This window comes from Hemitrygon akajei, chromosome 7 (assembly GCF_048418815.1).
Source record: "Hemitrygon akajei chromosome 7, sHemAka1.3, whole genome shotgun sequence".
In the NCBI taxonomy this organism is placed as follows: Eukaryota; Metazoa; Chordata; class Chondrichthyes; order Myliobatiformes; family Dasyatidae; genus Hemitrygon; species Hemitrygon akajei.
This window is the reverse complement of record NC_133130.1, coordinates 110,343,089-110,363,636: the sequence shown is the minus strand read 5'-3', so window position 1 is coordinate 110,363,636 and position 20,548 is coordinate 110,343,089. Positions and strand designations below refer to the sequence as shown.

The 20,548-nt window shown below is 41.3% G+C and overlaps 1 protein-coding gene across 6 annotated transcripts in view; it reads right to left on the bottom strand.

Moving 5' to 3' along the window:
* The window catches only part of dop1a (DOP1 leucine zipper like protein A), a 182,781-nt gene that overhangs the window by 93,009 nt on the left and 69,224 nt on the right, over positions 1 to 20,548 (bottom strand). For 4 of the 6 annotated variants that reach the window (XM_073051710.1, XM_073051712.1, XM_073051713.1 and 1 more), the window contains 3 exons: positions 15,257 to 15,376; positions 11,565 to 11,676; positions 2,378 to 2,407 (listed from right to left, as the gene is read on the bottom strand). In XM_073051710.1, coding sequence (XP_072907811.1) covers positions 2,378 to 2,407; positions 11,565 to 11,676; positions 15,257 to 15,376 — 262 coding nt within the window. Of the gene's footprint in view, positions 1 to 2,377; positions 2,408 to 11,564; positions 11,677 to 15,256; positions 15,377 to 20,548 lie in introns of those variants that run through there. The other 2 variants (XM_073051714.1, XM_073051715.1) reach the window with 2 other exon arrangements.

Genomic DNA, 20,548 nt, shown 5'->3' with positions numbered 1-20,548 from the left:
CAGAGGATTTTCCACATTTTACAGACTTCCTTACATTTCAAAACTTTAAACGGAGATCATGTTTTATTGCAACTCCAATGAAATATTTTTACTGATCTGTATCAAACTAATTTCTAACTTGCAACCTGAATCAGAAATTGGCTGATATAACCCTGCAACAGGCCACCTGAAACAGCAATAAATCATTCTGATCAAAGTCATAAGTAACATTCTACATCAGAGTGGCCATAAGAACCATGCAATTTCATCGTTTTTGTGTACAGACTTCCACCAAATCTACGCAACCCTTATTCAGCAGCTCTCCTCCACTACTCTGAAAGAACTGCCATAATACCCCTCTATCTATCAAATCCATCAACTGCCAGAGCTTTCTTTTTCCAAATTCTACAGTATACTCTCTGGGCTACCCCTGAAAATCTATCCATTGCCCTCTTCCATTTCTCAGTTACGTAATTCTCTTGAAGTTATTTGAAGAAAACATCTGCTTCCACACAAAATGATGCATCAGTGGGAGGGAGAATGCAGAGGAGCCACAGGTTGGTCTGGACAGACTGAGGGTGTGTGCGGATACATGGTTGGCGCAGATTATGTGAATAAGCGTGAGGTTATCCACTATGGTGGCACAAGATGATGACAGATTGTCTGAATGGCGATTACAGGGAGGTATAGCAAGAACCAGGTACGCCTGTTCACCAGTTGCTGAAGCATGTAGATACAGCAGATGATTAAGAGGCAAATTTATGCTCGCCTTTATAGTGAGAGGATCTCAGTGCAGGAGTAGGCATCTTATGCTGCAATTGTACGGAGCTTTGGTGAGATCACACGTTGAGCTGTCCTGACGAAAGGCCTCAGCCTGAAATGTTCACAGTTTATTCCCCTCCATAGATACTGCCTGACTTACTGAGTTCCTCCAGTGACCTGTGTGTTACTGGAGTCGTGTGGGCAGTTTTGGTCTCCTTACCTGAGGAAGGATGCTCCTGCCGTGGAGAGAGTTCGATAAAGATTCACAGACTGATCTCTGGAGTGGCAGGACTGTATGAAGGAAAACTAGGTCAATTAAGCTACAAAGAGTATGAAAGAGTGAGAGGGAATCTCATAGTACCTGCAAGGCTCTAACAGTATTGGACAGACTCGGAGCAGGAAGGATGTTCTTGATGCTCAGGAGTCCAAAGCACAGTTTAAGCATAAATTACGTCATTTAAGATTGAGGTGATAGAGTGGTGAATCTGTGGAGCTCTCTACCAATGGAACCAGCTGAAGTCAAATCATTCACGCTGGATATTTTCCCAAGGGGGGTAGTAGGATCAACAGATATTGGGGAGAAAGCTAGAACAGGGTGTTGAGTTTGGATGATCAATCGCAATCACAATGAAAGACAGTACTAACTTGAAGGGCCAAGGGGGCTACCCCTGCTTCCATTTTCCCCCAAGTTTCTGTTTCTATTTTATCACCATGCAGAGTCTGATCTAACGTGATTCAACAATCCAACAACAAAGGAGTAGAAATAACCTCCAATTTAAAAATTCACGGAGAAAAACATGAAGCCAAAGCTTTATTGTAGCAGGTGCAAACTCTGTTCCCTGTGCACATCCAGCCTCTAAAGGTGAGTCAAGACTGTGCACAGTGTTCATATGCATCTGGCTCAGAGATGAGCCAGCAACCATGATCTTCTCCATCTCCAAGACTGGCTACATCTCTAAAGGGTCATCCAACTCAGATTATGCTTGAGCAGAATTTCTGCTGAAACCTTTGTCACCTCTAGACCCAACCATCTGAAAGCCCACCTGGCTGGCTTTCCATTTTCATCAGACATAAAGCGTTGCTCAAAGCTCTGCTACATTTTTGTAAACTCACACATCATGCCAGTACCTGCCTGCGTACAGTGGAACCAGTCCAATACTGTCTGCGTTACATTGTTCATTCTTGCTTTAGTCTCCAACACTGTCAGAAGCCAGCATCCCTCCAATGGTGATGTTTTATGCCTGTTCAGTTTTAGCAGTTCCACACAGGCAGCAGTGTTTTCAGTCCCATTGTCCATAAGCTCTGATGTCCCCTTCATAAGTCTTTCTACTTCTACGTCCTCCTTTAAAAATTGCAACTGCTTAATATCTCCTTCTATGAATGAGTACAAAAAGGTGCTTTCATTGATTAAGATTTTTTGTTAGATGCTTTGGGCTACTTTGCTAAACAAACAGCACAACATTAATGCAAGTTATTAAAAATATTGAGCCAGAAAACATGGCATGAATAAAAATAATTTATACAAGTTGGCTGCTGAAACCCACTTCAGAACTGCATGCAATGATAAGACTGTGGAACTGATGAGGGAGGATGCAGAAAGATTAGATGAAGTGAGACAAGGGTGTGAGTCCCATACCTGACACAGTACTCTCATACTTCGAGTAGGCTTTAAAAAAAGAAGAAAGCATAGGTTTATCAAAAAAGCATAGTTGTCACACCAAAGAGGACAGCATGAAATTACTGCAGCATTCCTGAAGAACACTTGCAGTTTATACTGTTTTTGCTCTTTCCCCCTCTATCTCAGCATTTTGCCATTTTCAGTTGTCTTTAACATCTCATAACTATGTTCATTCTTGTTCAATTTTAAACAAATTCAGTACTTATTAATTTCAAATTAATTGATCAAGATGAGCAATATATCCTGCCACACCAAACAAGAGATCCTAGAAAACAGACAACAAATTTAATTAATAAAATCACATTCATGTGACACACCCTTTGATATACTTTTGCATGCTACATGTAGTTACCACAGCTCCCAATCAGCTAGGGACAAAATCCTCCAACAATTATGGCCATTGGTCATTTAACAATATGCCTGCCAAGTAATGGGAAAATATCCTTGATAGGACAACAATTATCATGGAAACACTCAAGCCACAATCCAACAAGCAGAGGGTGCCTTCACACAAGGGTTAGGAAGTGAATGAGCTCTAAATAAAGAGAGCACAGAAGCCATACCAGTTTTTCCAATTTTACTGTGCATATACCTTTGATAGAACAGCTTTGTACTTCCAAATTCTAGCTGGAATAAAGATCAACTTGAAGGAACTTGGATCTAACAAAAAAAAATCAGAAGTTCCAAGATGGATTGGGTAATTAAAAATAGCTATAATTAATGATGGAACTTGGCATATAATGGCTGAACTATACACATATTCATCATCATTGTTATCGTGTGCTATGTCGTATGATGTGGACAATCATGTTCTTTGACCATGATTATTTTTGGTAAATATTTCTACTTTAGTGGTCTGCCATTGCCTTCTTCTGGGCAGTGTCCTTATAAGACGGGTGACCCCAGCCATTATCAATACTCTTCAGAGATTGCCTGCCTGGCGTCAGTGGTCGCATAATCAGGGCTTGTGATATGCATCACTGCTCTTACGACCATCCACCACTGGCTCCCATGGCTTCACATGACCTTGACCAGGGGCTAAGCAGGTGCCAAACCTTGCCCAAGGGTGACCTGCAGGCTAGCGGAGGGATCAAGTGCCCCATACCTCCTTTGGTAGAGATGCATCTCCACCCGCCACCCTATACACATATTAGGAAATATAATCAATATACTCATCCTGGAAAGTAAAACAAATATGTTCCTCCTCAAATATAACCGTGGCAAGGGGTTATATTTTGAAATCATATTTGCTTATGATTTGAAAAACAAAAGCTGAAAATCACAACGGTGAAATTGCAAATCATATTGCTTTGTAAATGCATCCAAAGTACTCAAATGTTGTTGCTTTGTAGGAAAGCATCAAGAGAAATGCAGGCTCAGAGCTTCCACATGTGAATGTCGTGGTCATCGAGCAGCTGATGAATATTGAAGCATTACAACTGTCTATGTTCCATAACCACTTACATATTAGAACAAAGCTGCATGTCTGACCAAGGTTTCACATGTGCTTCTTGTAAACTAGCGCACATTCAGTGTTCACGATGTGGCATCCTTCACATTGGTCAAGCCAAATGCAGACTGGATGACCACTTTGCAGAACACTTCCTAGCAGTTCACAAAGGTGACCCTGACCTATGACGAGAAGTGAGGGGGAAAATAAGATCTACTTTAATTCTTCACACACATTCTGACTTCCACGTTTCTGACATCCAACGAAGCCAAACAACCTTGAGGAACAGTTCTTTATCTTCTGTCTGGGTATGATGCACCCCTTGGGACTTAGTAGTCAAACTTTGGATAACCAGCCATTCCTGTTTGCGTCAGAACTGGTCAGTGTTGATTTAAGTTCATCAATCTGTAATGTTAAATTAGTTTTTCCTTCTTAAGGTAAGACCACAAGATACAGGAGCAGAAGCAGGCCTTCGGCCCATCAAATCTGCTCTGCCATTCAATTGTGGGCTCATCCAATTCTTCCAGTCATCCCCACTCCCCTGCTTTCACCCCATACCCTTTGATGCCCTGGCTACTCAAGAACCTATCTATCTCTGCCTTAAATACACCCAATGACTTGGCCTCTATAGCCGCTCATGCAACAAATTCCACAGATTTACCACCCTCTGACTAAACTAATTTCTCTGCATCTCTGTTCTAATTGGATGTCCTTCAGTCCTGAAGTCATGCCGTCTTGTCCTAGACTCCCCTACCATGGGACATAACTTTGCCATATCTAATCTGTTCAGGCCTTTTAACATTCGGAATGTTTCTCTGAGATCCCCCTCATTCTCCTGAACTCCAGGGAATACAGCCCAAGAGTTGCCAGATGTTCCTTATACAGTAACCCTTTCATTCCTGGTATCATTCTCGCAAATCTTCTCTGAACCCTCTCCAGTATCAGTATATCCTTTCTAGATATCTTGAAGAAATATTGCCTGGTTTCCTCTCTTTTCTGGTTCTCATTGATCTGAAACACCATCAGTAAGTGTTGCCTGACCTATTATTTCCAGCAGTTTCATGTCCATTTGAGTTTCTAAGGCTGATTAATGAAAGATAAGTACATCATGGGAAAGGCGCTTTTACAGCACTGCTTATAAAAAAAGAAACTGAGGCACTTCCTATCAAGCTTTGAAGTTTCCCTACTTCCCAACCTACAATTAGACCAGCACCCTGGGATCGACGAAGTCTTTGGAAGGCATGCACAAATCCAAGTGCAAGCTCCCAGTGCCTTGTCCAGATGGATGCCAATCAGGCTGGCAGAGTTCTGGAGAGAAACTGTGCTGTGGAGCCCTACGGGAATTCCTTCCCTCCACCTATGCACCCCACCACCCCCACTCTGGCACACCAAATCACCTATCCCAGGAATAATCAGAGACATGCAAAGATATTGTTTTGCTGCTTGTTAAAGGAAGCAGTAATGATGTCCTTTCCTCATCTCAACAGAGAAACGGCATCATAAATGGTCTAGTTATCTTTATACATATTTACAATTTTCTGGATTGCGTCCGTGCCTCACGCCAGCGAGGGTAAGAATAGGATGTGGATGCGTGGTTTAAGAACTGGTGCAAAGTGCAAGATTTAAAGTATGTAGCTCATGAGATCTCTTCTGGGGAAGATAGGAACTCTACAAAAAGCACAGGTTACACCTGAACTTGAGTGGGATCAATATCCTTGTGGGCAGATTTGCCAGAACTGTTGAGGACTACTTAAACTAGATTGGCAGAGGGATGGGAAGCAATGTGATGGGTCAGAGGAGGGAACAGTTAGTTCAAAAGATGCAACATGTAGTGAGACTGCGAGGAAGGATTGGCAATTGATAGAGCAAAACTGCAGCTAGCGTGATGGGTTGAAATGTGCCCATTTTGATGCAAGAAGTATCAGGAATAAGGGTGATAAACTTAGAGCATGGATCGGTACATGAAACAATGACATTGTGGCCATTGCAAAGACTTAGCTGTCACAAGGGCAGGAATGGCTCCTGCATGTTCCGAGGTTGAGCTGTTTCAAAAGGGACAGGAAGGGAGGTAAAAGAGGTGGAGGAGTGGCATTGCTAACACAGGATAGCACTTCAGTTGCAGAGAGGGAGGACATTGTGGAGGGATTGTGTGGGTGGAATTCCCAAACAGCAATGGAGCAATCACTCTTTTGGGAGTATTCTAAAGACCCCAACCCAAATAGCAACAGAGACACCGAGGAACAGATCAGGAGGCAGATTTTGGAAAGGTGCAAAAATAACAGGGTTGTTGTAATGGATGATTTCAACGTCTTTAACATTGATTGGTACCTGCTTGGTGCAAGAGTCTGGATGGGACAGAATTTGTTAGGTGTCCAGGAGGGATTCCTGACACAATATTAGGCAGGCTGACCAGAGGAGAGGCCTTATGGATCTGGTACAAGGCAATGAACTTGGTTAGATGTCAGATCTCTCAGTGAATGAGTTTTTCCAGAGAGAGTGACACAACCCCCTGACCTTTATCATAGTCTTGGGCAGGGGTAAGAGCAGAGAGTATATAAACGTATTTAATCGAGGGAGGGGTAATTATGATGTACTGGGCAGGAACTTGGAAACAGATGTAGTTAGGGAAATGCACAACATAAATATGGAGGTTGTTTGGGGTTCTGAATAGGTTTGTTCCATAGAGACAGTGAAAGGATGGTAGGGTGAAGGAACCATAGTTCACAAGAGATGTGGAATATCTAGTAAAGAGGAAGAAGGAATCATATTAAAGGTTTAGAAAGCAAAGATCCGTCAGAGCTCTTGAGAGTAAAAAGGTAACCAGATAGGAGCTAGAAGGGGACATGAAAAGGCCTTGGCCAGGAAGATTAAGGAAAACCCAAGGCATTCTACACATACGTGAAGTACAGGAAGATGACTGGAGTGAGGGTAGGACCAATCAGGGAAACGTGCCTGGTGGATATAGGAGAGGTCATTAATGAACACTGTGCTTCAGTATTCACCAGGGAGGGGGTCCTTGACAAATGTGAGGACAGTGTAGAATAGGCTAATATTCTGGAACTTGTCAATGTTAAGAAAGAGGCAGTGCTGAATTTCTGAAACACGTTAAAGTAGATAAGTTCACAAACATGGACAAGATTTACTCCAGTTTACTAAGGGAAACAAAGGAAGAGATTACTGAACCTCTGGCAATGATTTTTTGCATCCTCACTGGCCACAGTAGTAGTACCAGAAGATTGGAGGGTGAAAAATTGTATTAATTTGTTTATGAAAGGTAATGGGGTAACCCTGGGATTATGGACAAGTAAATCTTACTTCAGTGGTGGGCAAACTATTGGAGAGGATTCTTAGATTCAGGATTTACAAGTATTTGGAGAAGCATATTTTGATTAGGGATAGTCAGCATGACTTTGTGAGAGATAGGTCATGCCTGAGAAGCCTGAATGATTTCTTCAAAGAAGTAACAAAACAAACTGATAGGTAGATGTGCTGGTTATAGATAAGGTAAGGTGTTTGATAAGGTTCTCCGTGGTAGGCTCACTCAAAGCATCAGGGATCCAGAGAAACTTGCCCACAGACAGTGGTAGATGGTATATATTCTGCCTGGAGCTCAGTAACCAGTGGTGCTCCACAGGGACCTTTGCTCATATTTATAAATGACTTGGACAAGGAAGTGGAAGGGTGGGTTAAGTAAGTTTGCAGATAACACAAAGATTGGTGGCGTTCTGGATAGTGTAAAAGGTTGTTGTAGATTACAATAGCACTTGGATAGGATGCAGAGCTGAGCTGAGGAGTAGCAGATGGAGTTCAGTCCAGAAAAATGTGAAGTGATACACTTGGGAAAGTCAAACTTGAAGGTAAAGGGTGAGGTTAACGGCAGGATTAAAGCAAGGCAGAGAAACAGAGGGATCTAAGGATCATTCTGGAATTATGACATAGCGGATAGCATAATAATGGATTAACTAAAATGAGTACGTCTTCAGGAAATAAAACCTGCACAGATTTTAACTTCCATCTGATACATTGTGGCTAGTAAAACCAATGATTGGGTGTGGGACATTCTGATTCTGTCCCACTGAAACTACACTGGGGAAAACTGATGAATGCTCCTGCTGTAAGTACATTGTTAAAGATGTAGTTCTGCCACTTAATGCACAGTTCAGAACAGATCTAATTAGTCACTTAACCTTCTGGTTAATTGTATATTCATGGAGCCATCCTTCACACCAACAAAAAGGGATACATTTTGGGTGTCTGCAGTTGGTACTCAGACACCTTTGGAACAGACACCAGTCTTGAACATTCAAATAGATTCTGCTAATTAGGATGTGCTACCATTGTAAATATTTAACTCTATAAATTTAACTAACTACATCCCAAATGTTGAAGGAGGTGATTTATCATCATCATTGATAAATGATGATGTCATATGACTTGGTGATCGGGGTCTTATGACCACGATTGTTCTTGGCAAGTTCTTCTACAGAAGTGGTCTGCCATTGCCTTCGTCCGGGCAGTGTCTTTACAAGACAGGTGGCCACAACTATTATCAATACTCTTCAGAGAATGTCTGTCTGGCATCAGTGGTTGCATAACTAGGCCTTGTGATTAGAGCATTAGAAACTGTTCATTGGTATCCTAGTGTTGAAGTATAAAGAATTGTGCCAGAAGAGTGAGATTCCCTTGGATTCTCGTGGACTCACTCTCTTTTGGAGTTTTGCTGTGTGGATAACAGTTCGATAAGGTGAGATATGAAAGCAGAATGGCAGGTTAATAGCAAGATTCTTAGCAATGTGGAGGAAGGGAGGGACCATGTCCATAAATCCTTCAAAGTTGTCATGCAAGTTGACGGGGTGGTTAAGAAGGCAAATGGTATGTTGGTCTTCATTAGTCAGGGATTGAGTTCAAGAACCATGAGGTAATGTTGCAGCTCTAAGAAACTCTGCTTAAACCAAATATGGAATACTGTGTTCAGTCCTGGTCACCTCATTATGGAAAGGACGTGGAAGTTTTAAAGAGGTGCAGAGAAGATTTACAAGGATGCTGCCAGGATTAGAGAGCATGACTTACAGAATAACTTGAGTGAGCTAGGCCTTTTCTCTTTGGAGTGAAAGAGGATGAGAAGTAACTTGACAGAGGTATATAAGATGACAAGAAACATAGATAGACAACCAGCATCTTTTTCCCAGGAGCAAAATGGCTATTATGAGGGGGCATTTTAAAGTGACTGGAGGAAAGTATAGGGGAGGATGTCAGAGATAGGTTTTTAAACACAGGTGCGTGAAATGCGCTCCCTGGGGTAGTGGTAGAGGCAGATACATCAGGGACTTTTAAGAAACTCTTAGCCAGGCACATGGATGAAAGAAAAGTGAAGGGCTATGTAGGAGGGAAGGATTAGATTGATCTCGGATTAGGTTAAAAGGTCAGCACAACATCATGTCCGAAGAGACATAATGTGCTGGATTGTTCTATGTAGATCGTGTTAACCGGTGAACTGAGATAAAAGGTGGAAGATGATATTTATATCAACTTTTTACTTTGTTAGTCAAGTAACAAAGGTTTACTAAATCCAGTAAAGCTCCAGCAATCCATAACTGAATGTCCAGAAATCCTAAAGGTTCAGAGTCATGGATGACTCATTAGTCGACACTGGGATCAAGAGGTCGCAAGTACATTGGGGTCTGCAGCCATACTACAGGAGTGGACGAGTCCAGAGAAAGTGACTGGGGCCACACTAGGTGCTGGGGTTACGGTCAGTAATGTGGGTAGGTTTGTGGCTAGAGACAGAATCCAAGGAGCTTATAATTTTCCCCACTCCCTTTAAACTCACAGAGTTCAGTGGAATTAAGTGTGTTTGGGTATGAACAGGAGTGACATCCTTTGGTCAGGAAGATCTGCCAGCTCAGCAGGTACCAAGAGTGACAGATTATCAGATTTTTACCAGGTTGGGGACAACTAGCTCGGTCACCTGAGCAATATTTATTCCTGAGCCAACATCACTAAACAGCAGATTCTCCGGTCAGTATCACACGGTAGGAGCTTATTGTGTGCAAGATGGCTTGCTAGCACATTTCTAACAAGATTAAGTATATTTCAAAAACAATTGGATGGATGTAAGATGCCCTGAAAATCAGGAGAAACTCTATACAGGGGGAAACATGTACTACAATCTCTGGAAAGTGGCTTCAGTTAAGTCACGTGCGATAGTTAGTTGACACAGGAAGAATTATTTGCTGCAGCTCCCAGAGTGGTTTTCATAAAGATTTCATTGTTAAGAGTGAGACACAAGAGACTGCAGATGCTGGAGAACAAATGTGCTGGAGGAAATCGACAGCTCAGGCAGCATCTGTGGAAGCAGAGGAACAATGGACATTTTGGGTGGGGATCCAAAAATTGTAATGCCAAATCTCGTGAGGAGTTCCATTGATTGCAGGAGTGTAATGATCTTATTGATGTTAGATGTTCAAACAAACTGCTACATCTGTCAGTGTTGCACAGAGCCCATTCAAATTTTCAAGAAATAAAGGCTAAATGTTCTCATCCAGCCGAAACTGGTAGGAACAAGGTACCATTCCACTGAAGAGTCATGGCAAGAATCTTGTACTGAAGAATGGCATTGATCAAAAGCTCTAAAGATGCTTGTCAATCAGTTCATAACTTAGTGAGACTATGGTTCAGAATATATTGCATCTTGAACTTAAGATTGATGATTATCACGAATCGCGTACAAGAAGCACAAAACTATGACTAGACGATGGCACAAAAAATATATACCATTGAATATAAAGTAAATGCTACTTCTTAACAAGATACTTTGATTATAAAATCTAACACTATTAAGGCACCCTAGTAAAGGATTATTGTAGAGGTCCAAAGAAGGTATAATGCATTCAGAACTCATTTATTTTAGGCCTTTCTAAAGAAAATATTGTCCAAAGTTAAGAGTGATGATTTCCATTAATACTTAGAGTGGATTGCAAAGTCTGAACCACTCCAAAAGTCCCAGTTAACACAATACAATGTCATGTTACTTGTTGACTGCAGTTCAGATTCTACACCAGAAAGCTATCTAAATAAAGGAGTCTCCTGGTACTGTGAAAAAGCACCCAGATTACACGCAGCGTTACATTTGGGATATCACAACAGTTTGCCAAATGGTTTAGCACACTTTTCTATGGGCAAGTTATTAAGTCACTTGAAAAGTTAATGTTTTGTAAGGTTGTCAAAATGCAAGCGGCATTTTGTTCCTCTGATATTTCATCTAATCCCTTTCTCTACAATAATCACAGCTAACCCCTTTCTCTTCGTCCAACCCCTTTCTCTACAATTACAAACTTACAGATTATAACAGTTTGCAACATATGCTACCTATCTCTTTAAAATGTCCCTGCACTCCTACAGTTCATAACTTAGTGAAACTATGGATCATAACATATTGAAGCCTGACTGGCACATGACCTATTTTCCTTCAAACGGCAACTTCCATCAGCTGATGTCATCGCTTAAGTTAGAATGTTGAGTACAATGTGACTTCAATTATTAAATTGTCAGTTATTAAAGCATAACAATAGAATACTCAGTGCAAATCCCAGTCAGTGATCACTTTTTCCCCAGCATTCACTTAAAATTCTTAACTTTGTTTGTAATCTCCAATAGTGCTTACAATGACAGAAACCAATTAGGTGAACTCCTTACCAATGATACTATGTCCAAGAGGAAGTCTACCAAGAGACAGAATTCACCCAGAGAGTACTCCGACATTTCCTTTCCCTGAGAGGAAGCCTGCAACCGTGCATTGAGTGTTCTCCTGTTGAGAGTTGGAATCACGTTTATTATCACTGACCTATGTCACGAAATTTGTTTTGCAGCAGTAATAGGTTGCAATGCATTTAAAAAAATTATCTACCTAATGCATTTCTATGTAGACAGCAGAGTTCAAGTTCATTTATTATCAAAGAATGCATAAATTATACAACCTTGAGATTTGTTCGGTCACAGCAGGAAACTCAAAGAACACAATTTAAAGGAAAAAAAATAAAAATTAAAAAATAAAATACTAACACTCGATACACTAGAGAAAGAAAAAAATACAAGTCATGCAAACAATTGAAGCGAACAACAATACTCCAAATGAGAAATTCGTCTTCAAATCCGAACCCTGGAGCAACCTACAGTAGGCCTAAAGCCTCGTTTATCAGTTCATCATATTGGAGGGCATGGAGCACAGCAGTCAGGGCAGTCTTCATAGCCTCAGCAACATGGAGTTGACCATCACAGAGAAAAAACGAAATTGGCTTTTGTCCCAACAGACACTCTGTCTTTTCAGTCTATCTGAGCTGGTGTTTAAATTGAGCCACAATGGAACAATGAAAGGCTCCATGCTCTAGAGAGAGGAGTAAACAAATCGGTTCTTGCCTCCGATCTGGACCAGCATTTAAATTGCCTAAACAGCAGATCGCACCTCACACTAAGATCCGGGCACCGCTGCTCCAAAAGGCCCTGGGCCGAGACCACGCTGCCCAGTGACTCACTCCAGGCCCAGATTTCGTCTCCCAGCCTGAAGCCACTCTCAAGCTCTTCAAATCAGCTCCGTGCCCAGAGCGATCAAACCTCGCACCCGGGCCAGTTGTACGAGCACCGAAATCAAAGCTCTTCTGCCCAGGCCTGAACTTCTCCCGACAGCACCCAGGGTGACCCAACCTCACTCCTGGGCCAGGCATCAGGACTCCATCTGCATCGATTCATCACACGAACCCCGCCTCACCACCACTCGTCCCTTTACAGTTTGCAGCGATAATTTAATACAATTTACCTCAGAAAAGATATTTTTAGTGATTTTTTTAGTCAGATATCTTAGTTTTTTGACTACCAGGAAGCTGTCACACACGTTCGATAGCGCCATCTTAATCCAGATACTAATAGAAACACCCTTTCCTTCATGTGCTTCTTCCATATGTATACAAAATTGTTCTTTGCTGGACCTAATTTTCAACCTCTAAATTATATTCCATGCCTCAAATTCCACCCTCTATTTTACCCAAAACTAATTTCTTGATTTTAATTTTCTACCTTTGTTTCCAGATCATGTCAAACCACTACCTCAATCCCAAAACTCTTGACTTCATCCTTCCCAATGCCTGAAAGTTGCCTAACTATAAGACACTGAGATCTTTATCACTCTGATTCTCTTGAATACACAAGTTTTAATAGACTGACAATGCTCGGGCCCTAATGATAGCAATATCATGTCCAAATCCCCCCACCTCTTCCAGTGCTAAACTGCTTGTTAAAACTGATGTATGTCAATTAAATCTCAATGGCACAGTGTCACATTTTAGGCTACATCCACACTAGACCGGATAATTTTGAAAATGCCGGTTTCGCGTAAAAACGATAGCCGTCCACACTATGCATTTTTGAAAACATCTCTATCCACACTGAAACGAAGATTTCGGTGAATCTCCTCCTCCTGCGCATGCGTAGGACACGTACCGAAAACAAGCAACATGTTTGATGTCGAATCTCGCCGTAAAAGTGCGCAATTGTGTAGTTACAGACTAGAAAAACTTAAACGACAGACGGCTGTTGGCTTTCGCGCAGGAGAACTTAAAACTAAAAAAAACAAATACTGGAGTGTACGGCGGCAACCGACGGAGTTCACGGACAGATTGACCCAGCTGATGACGAACATTGAAAAACTGACTAACTCTGTTGCATTAATAATGCACCCTGTTAAATGTGTAAAACATGTCTGCACCAGTGTTATTTTGTATTTCCATACAATGTTACATTAGGCTGTTACACATCTATTGTCAGAGAAGTACTTGCATAAATAGGTAAACCACCTTCATATGAGCAAGGAGAGAAAACAGGGCAAAGTGAGTACAGTATACTTATTTATTCAGTAAGTTATGGGTCAAAGTATTTGGTAAGTACATTTCTAACTCTCCTGGCTTCAGTCTCATTGTCGTCTGTTCTGAAATAGTTAGGTTGTGTTCAAGAAAACAATGAAATAGCGCGCTGCCGTCTGACAGCATTTTCAAAAGTCTCCGGTTACCCCGTCCACAATGATCTGCCCGAGCAGCGTTTTCAAAAATACCCACCCTGGAAAGCGTTTCTGAAAAGCTCCGGTTTCGGGGGATGAAAACACCGTTTTAGTGTGGACGGAGGGTAAAAACAAAGAGAAAAAGCTTTGGATTGTGGTGACCCACTTTCTGCGCAGGCGAACCGGCTCACAAATAGCCAGCGCGCGGGGAGAGACTTTGGTAATGCACCTCTGACGTCAATTCCGCCCGGAGAGGGCGGGCGCTAGGGATTAAATGCCAGCGCCACGAAGTTTGAATAAACTAGTCTCCAAACGATTTACCGACTGCGTGTCGTTGTCTCTAGCTCTGTATGTAGTACATTGCTACAGGATACAGATTTATCCGGCGTAGTGTGGATGTAGCCTTAGAGCCACTAATCTGCACAACAGGCCCTCCCTCCCACCCACCACGTCCATGTTGACCCATCTGCTCAGCTACACTAATCCCATTTGATTTTACTTTTCTATAACCTGCATACTTAATTATCTATCTAAATGCCTCTGAAACGTGGTTTTATTTGGACAATATTCTTGTGCTATGCCTCAGGAATACTTTATGTTAAAAGTTTCCAAAATAGATACAGATTTCTTCTGTAAAGGACAAGGCACAATTCTCACTGCATGATATAACCCATTAAATTATCATAGAACAAACATACAACTTTAGTGAACTTAATAGAAGCACAGTTTTACTACAACTCAATAACAATTAGAGGCAATTTCTTAAATTGTTATCCCCACCGTCTGGCTTGTCTTTTCCCTTTATTATGTTGTGAAGATTAAAAATAGCTAGGTTAAAGAAAAACTTTACTTACTATTCCGTTTTAACAGGGTTTAATAAAGATTTATTTCACACTTGATTGCTAGAACCCAAAAAAATATATCTAACAGATAGCCTCATACCATTTTTGTGTTTAAAAACAATATGCTTCGTTGGAAATGACATGACTTCTGCACCCAGCAGTTTTGAAAAGATGTCAAAAACAATTGCATAAAACAGCAAGTGCTGGAAATTCATGGGAGGTCAGAGAAGATCACGGGAGAGAGAAATAGTTAACATATTTCATATTGATGATATTTATCAGTTTCAAAAATTTAATTCCAACTTTCTGTTCACAACTGCTGCCTAGCCTGTTGAATATATCCAAACATTTGTAATATTTTATTTAAATAACCATTCAGCAAATAAAAATTTTGGAAACTTTCCACAAGATTGTCCCAAAATCTTAAAAAAATACAACTCTGGAGAAATTCGGCTCTACATGTTGAATGATTACCACAATGCAGTTAATAAAGGACTTACCTACAGCATTCTTCAAACCAACGAGCTATATAGTCCCACATATAATATGGTTCAAATGAATTAAATAGAAGATTAGCTGTTTTAATTAGTTCTGAAGTTTTCTTATTCTCTCTCATTTTACTGAAAAAAGAAAAAATAATAATTAGTGTTCTGTTGAGTTTAGAAACATGGTACAACTGAACTATAAACAAATAATTCAAATGATTTAATTTTTGGATATAACTATGAACAAACTGCAACTAATATTTCACACCAACCAGACCATACAGTATAATAATACTGTGGATTCTGGCTAATTGGGACAGCCTTTTATTTGGGACAACTCTTAAAGAACAAAAACTAATTGAGAAAACAGCAAGGATTCTCTTTGTTTCTCTGATCCACTTAATTAAGAAAGGAGACTGTTGTTGAACAGTTTCTAACTAGCAACAGTCATGCGCATTTGTGTGGCCGCTAGACACAACACTTAGAAAGAAACTTTTTTAAATAGTCAATTGCATGTGATTTTCTGTTCACAAAGCTGTGATTTTTTTTCACTGATAGTTGGTGAGAGTTAAGCAATTCAGAACTGATTTGCTCTCTGTCGTTTCAAGCATTCAGGCTTGGAGATGCGAGGAACGTCAGGAAGTAAAAATGAAGCAACTTAATTACTTAAAGGAATACTAAAAATTTAAGTTATTTACATCTTGAATGTTACAAAGAAAATGAAGATTTAGAGAATAAAATCAAAATGATTGCATGAAGGCAGTCCATAATCTGCACTTGGTGTCTGCATTGATTTTGTTCATTTCCAGTCAATCAAAAGAACATGGCAGCATACAATGAATTCCTCTGTTGATAATGATTAGGAATTAATTTATATTAGGAACAGTTTTATAGTACTGTAGTGTATGGGTAGTGTTCTAATTCGTTCTGTATTTCACTTGAATACATCATTTGTTATCCAATTAAAATCAGTTTGTGTTTTTATACCTTTTTAACTATTTCCATGAAACCTCAGCTAATTAGGGCAGACACTTAATTGGGCCAGAATGTACTGGTCTGGATGTGTCCCAATTAACTGAATTCCACTCTATAATTTAAAATTCTATGCCATGAGTGCTGTCCAACAGTGACAATAGGAACCAACAAAGCATTCTGCCGTACAAGATCTATTCCCAGGCACTAGAGTTAAAGAAGGAACATGTTCCAACCTACTGCGAGTTAGGACACAAGCTGCTGCCCATAACCTTAACCCTGCGGCTCATCACTGTAGTTTATTACCTACACAGGCTCCTAATGAGGTAACATTTCAAATAATAAATTCCCCTCCTGGTCTATTTCCTTGTCATGGAGCAGAGTGCATCCAAGCACCTGCACATGTAAACCCCAGTTTCACACAACCTCCTAAAATGGCTTAGAGTCCCTGTTGTTCTCCAACTCTGGCCTCTTGCACTTTAATTTTAACTGCTTCACTACTGCTTGTCCAGCTGACTGAACTTGGTAAATCTAGCACATTCCTTGTTAAAATGCTGTGTCCTCAAATGGCTCAGTGAAATTTCCTGACACTCCATACTAGCACTAACCACTTCTTCTAAGATACACACACAGCTCTCTGACCAATCCATTATTACTTTGGGAAAAGAATCTAGTGTTGCATTTTCCTATAAGGGTCTTGGGATGTTTTACATCAAAGATGATTCAACGAAAGCAGATTCTTTTATTGAACAAACTAGCCCAAGAGGTAAATCATAAATATCTGAAGGATAGAACGAAGAGTTAAGTGCACGAACAGGTCTATTGGGTCACGATGTTGTGCTGAACTAATTAAAAGCCAAGCCAAACTAATCCCTTCTGCCTGCACAATACCCATATCTCTCCATTCTCAGCACATTCACATGCTTATCTCGGAGCATCTTAAACACTTCCGTTGTATTTGCCTTCACTATCACCCTGACGGTGCTTTCCGAGCACCCATAATTCTGCGCAAGAAAAACTTGCCCCACACACCTACTTTGAATTTAACCCTTCTACCTTAAATGTATGCCCTCTTGTATTAGCTACTTAACCCTGAGTAAAAGATACTTTAACAATGCCTCTCCATCTGATAACCTTCTGACAAGCTCCCCTCAGCTTCTGCTGCTCAACAGAAGAAAACTCAAATCTTTCCTGATAGCACTTGCCCTCAAATCCAGGTAGCATTCTGGTAAATCTCTTCTCTCCCCTTTCCCAAGCCTACTATAATGGGGTAAGCAGAAATGAATGCAATAATCCAGATGCATCCTAACCAAAGCTTTTAAAAAGCTACAACAAAATTTCTCAACTCCCGCACTAACAGAAGCAAGCATGCCATACGCATTCATTACCACCCTGTTAATGTGTATAGCAATGTTCAGGGAGCTTAATGGACTTGGACCCCAAGATCCCTCTGTACATTGAACATTGTTAAGGGTTTTGTCAGTACCAATGGACTGTCTCCTTAAACTGGATCTCCCAAGTGCAAAACCTCACATTTAGCCAGATTAAACTCAATTTGCCTTTTCTGCAACTGATCTACATCTCACTATATCTTTTGCCAGTTTTCTGTGCTATCCACAACACCACCAAACATCTGCAAACGTACTAACCAACCCAGCCGCGTTTTCATTCAACTCTAGGTACACAAATATAGCTCGGCTACCCAAGACTTTCGCACAATACTGTAGTAATTTTATGTATTGCACTATACTGCTGCCGTAAAAAAAAATTTCATGAGATATGTGAGTGATGACAAACCTGATTCTGCTGTGGGCCTCAATTGGGGACTGAGAGAGAAAAGGGGACAGAGAGAGGGGAGGGAGAGAAGAGGGAGTGGGAAGCACCCGAGAGACATTCTGTAATGATCAATAAACCAACCGTTTGGAATCAAATGACCTTGCCTGGTGTCTCAAGCCTGGGTGTGTCTGCACTGCTGCCAACCCCTGCCCCACACCCTTCCCATGGCACTCCACCCTTGCCATTCCCAACAGATTTACAGGCTCACTCTCCACTCCACGTTGACAAATATAGTACTGAGCAGAAGTCTCAGGCACACTAGCTATATATGTGCACAGTACTGTATGGGTATATCATAAACAACAGATTCTCACTATGGATCACTGCTGTCCATCTAGTCCATACTGAAACCATTTAAACTGCCTACTCCCATCAACCTGCACCAGGACCACAGCCCTCCATATCCCTATTATCATGCACTCCACCTATCCAAAGCTCTCTAAAACACTGGAATTGAGCTTGTGCTTGTCAGCTCATTCAACACACTCATGACTCTCTGTATGGAGAAGTTTCTCCTCGTGTTCCCCTCAAACATCTCACCCTTCACCCTTCACCCATGACCTCTGGTTGTAGTCCTACTCAACCTCAGTGGAAAGAGCATGCTTGCATTTACCCTATCAATACCCCTGTAAATTTATATATTTTGTATACCACTATTAAATCTCCTCTCATTCTTCTACGTTCTAAAGAATATAGTCCTAATCTATTCAATCCCATAACTCAAGTCCTTCAGACTCAGCAACATCCTTGTAAATTTTCCCTGTACTCTTCCAATGTTGTTTGTATCTTTCCTGTGGATAGGTGACCAAAATTGCCCAAAATACTCTAAATTAGGCCTCACCAATGTCTTATACAATTTTGGCATAACATCCCATCTCCTGTACTCAATACTTTGAGTAATGAAGGCCCTATCTACCTGTGATGCTACTTTCAATGACCTATAGATGTGTATTTCCAGATCCCTTTGCTCTACTGCACTCCTCAGTGCCCTACCATTCACTGTATAAGACCTACCCTGGTTGGTCTTCCCAATATGCAACACCTCACACTTGTCTGCATTAAATTTCATCTATCATTTTTCAGCCCATTTTCCCAGCTGTTGCAGATCCCTCTACAAGCCATGATAGCTTTCATCACTGTCCACTACACCCCCAATCTTAGCGCACTCCACAAATCTGCTGATCCAGTTAACCACATTAACATCCAGATCATTGATATAGATGACAAGCAACAAAGGACCCAGCAGCGACCCCTGTGGCACTCCACTAGTCCCAGGCCTCCAGTCAGAGAGGTAACGCTCTAGTACCACTCTCTGGCTTCTCCCACAAAGCCAATGTCTAATCCAGTTTACTACCTCATCCTGAATGCTGAGTGACTGAACCTCTTGACCAGCCTCCCATGCGGGACCTCATCAAAGGCCTTACTAAAGTCCATGTACACAACATCTACTGCCTTGCCTTCATCCACTTTCCTGGTTACTTCCTTGAAAAACTCTATAAGATTGGTTAGTTATGACTGACCATGCACAAGGCCATGCTGACCATCCTTAATCAGTCCACGTCATTCCAAATATTTGTATATCCGGCCCCTTTGAATACCTCCCAATAACTTTCCCATAACTGATGTCAGTCTCACCAGCCTATAATTTCCTGGTTTATGTTTGGAGCCTTTTTTAAACAGCAGAACAACATTAGCCATCTCCAGTCCTCTGGTACATCTGTTGCTAAGGATGTTTTAAATATCTCTGCTAGGACCCCAGCAATTTCTGCATTTGCCTCCTGTAAGGTCCAAGAGAACACCTTGTCAGACCATGGGGATTTATTCACCTTGATTTGCCTTAGGGTAGCAAACACCTCCTCCTCTGTAATCTGCACAGGATCCATGAAGTTGACACTGCTTTGCCACATTTCTGTAGAAACATAGAAAAGCTACAGCACAATACAGGCCCTTCGGCCCACAAAGTTGTGCCGAACATGTCCCTACCTTAGAAATTACTAGGCTTACCCATAGCCATCTATTTTTCTAAGCTCCATGTACCTATCCAAAAGTCTCTTAAAAGACCCTATCGTATCTGCCTCCACCACTGTTGCCGGCAGCCCATTCCACGCACTCACCACTCTCTGAGTAAAAAAACTTACCCCTGACATCTCCTCTGTACCTACTCCCCTGTGTCCTCTTGTGGCAACCATTTCAGTCCTGGGAAAAAGCCTCTGACTATCCACACGATCAATGCCTCTCATCATCTTATACACCTCTATCAGGTCACCTCTCATCTTCCACTGCTCCAAGGAGAAAAGGCCGAGTTCACTCAACTATTCTTATAAGGCATGCTTCCCAATCCAAGCAATATCCTTGTAAATCTCCTCTGCACCCTTTCTATGGCTTCCACATCCTTCCTGTAGTGAGGTGGCCAGAACTGAGCACAGTACTCCAAGTGGGGTCTGACCAGGGTCCTATATAGCTGCAACATTACCTCTCGGCTCCTAAACTCAATTCCAC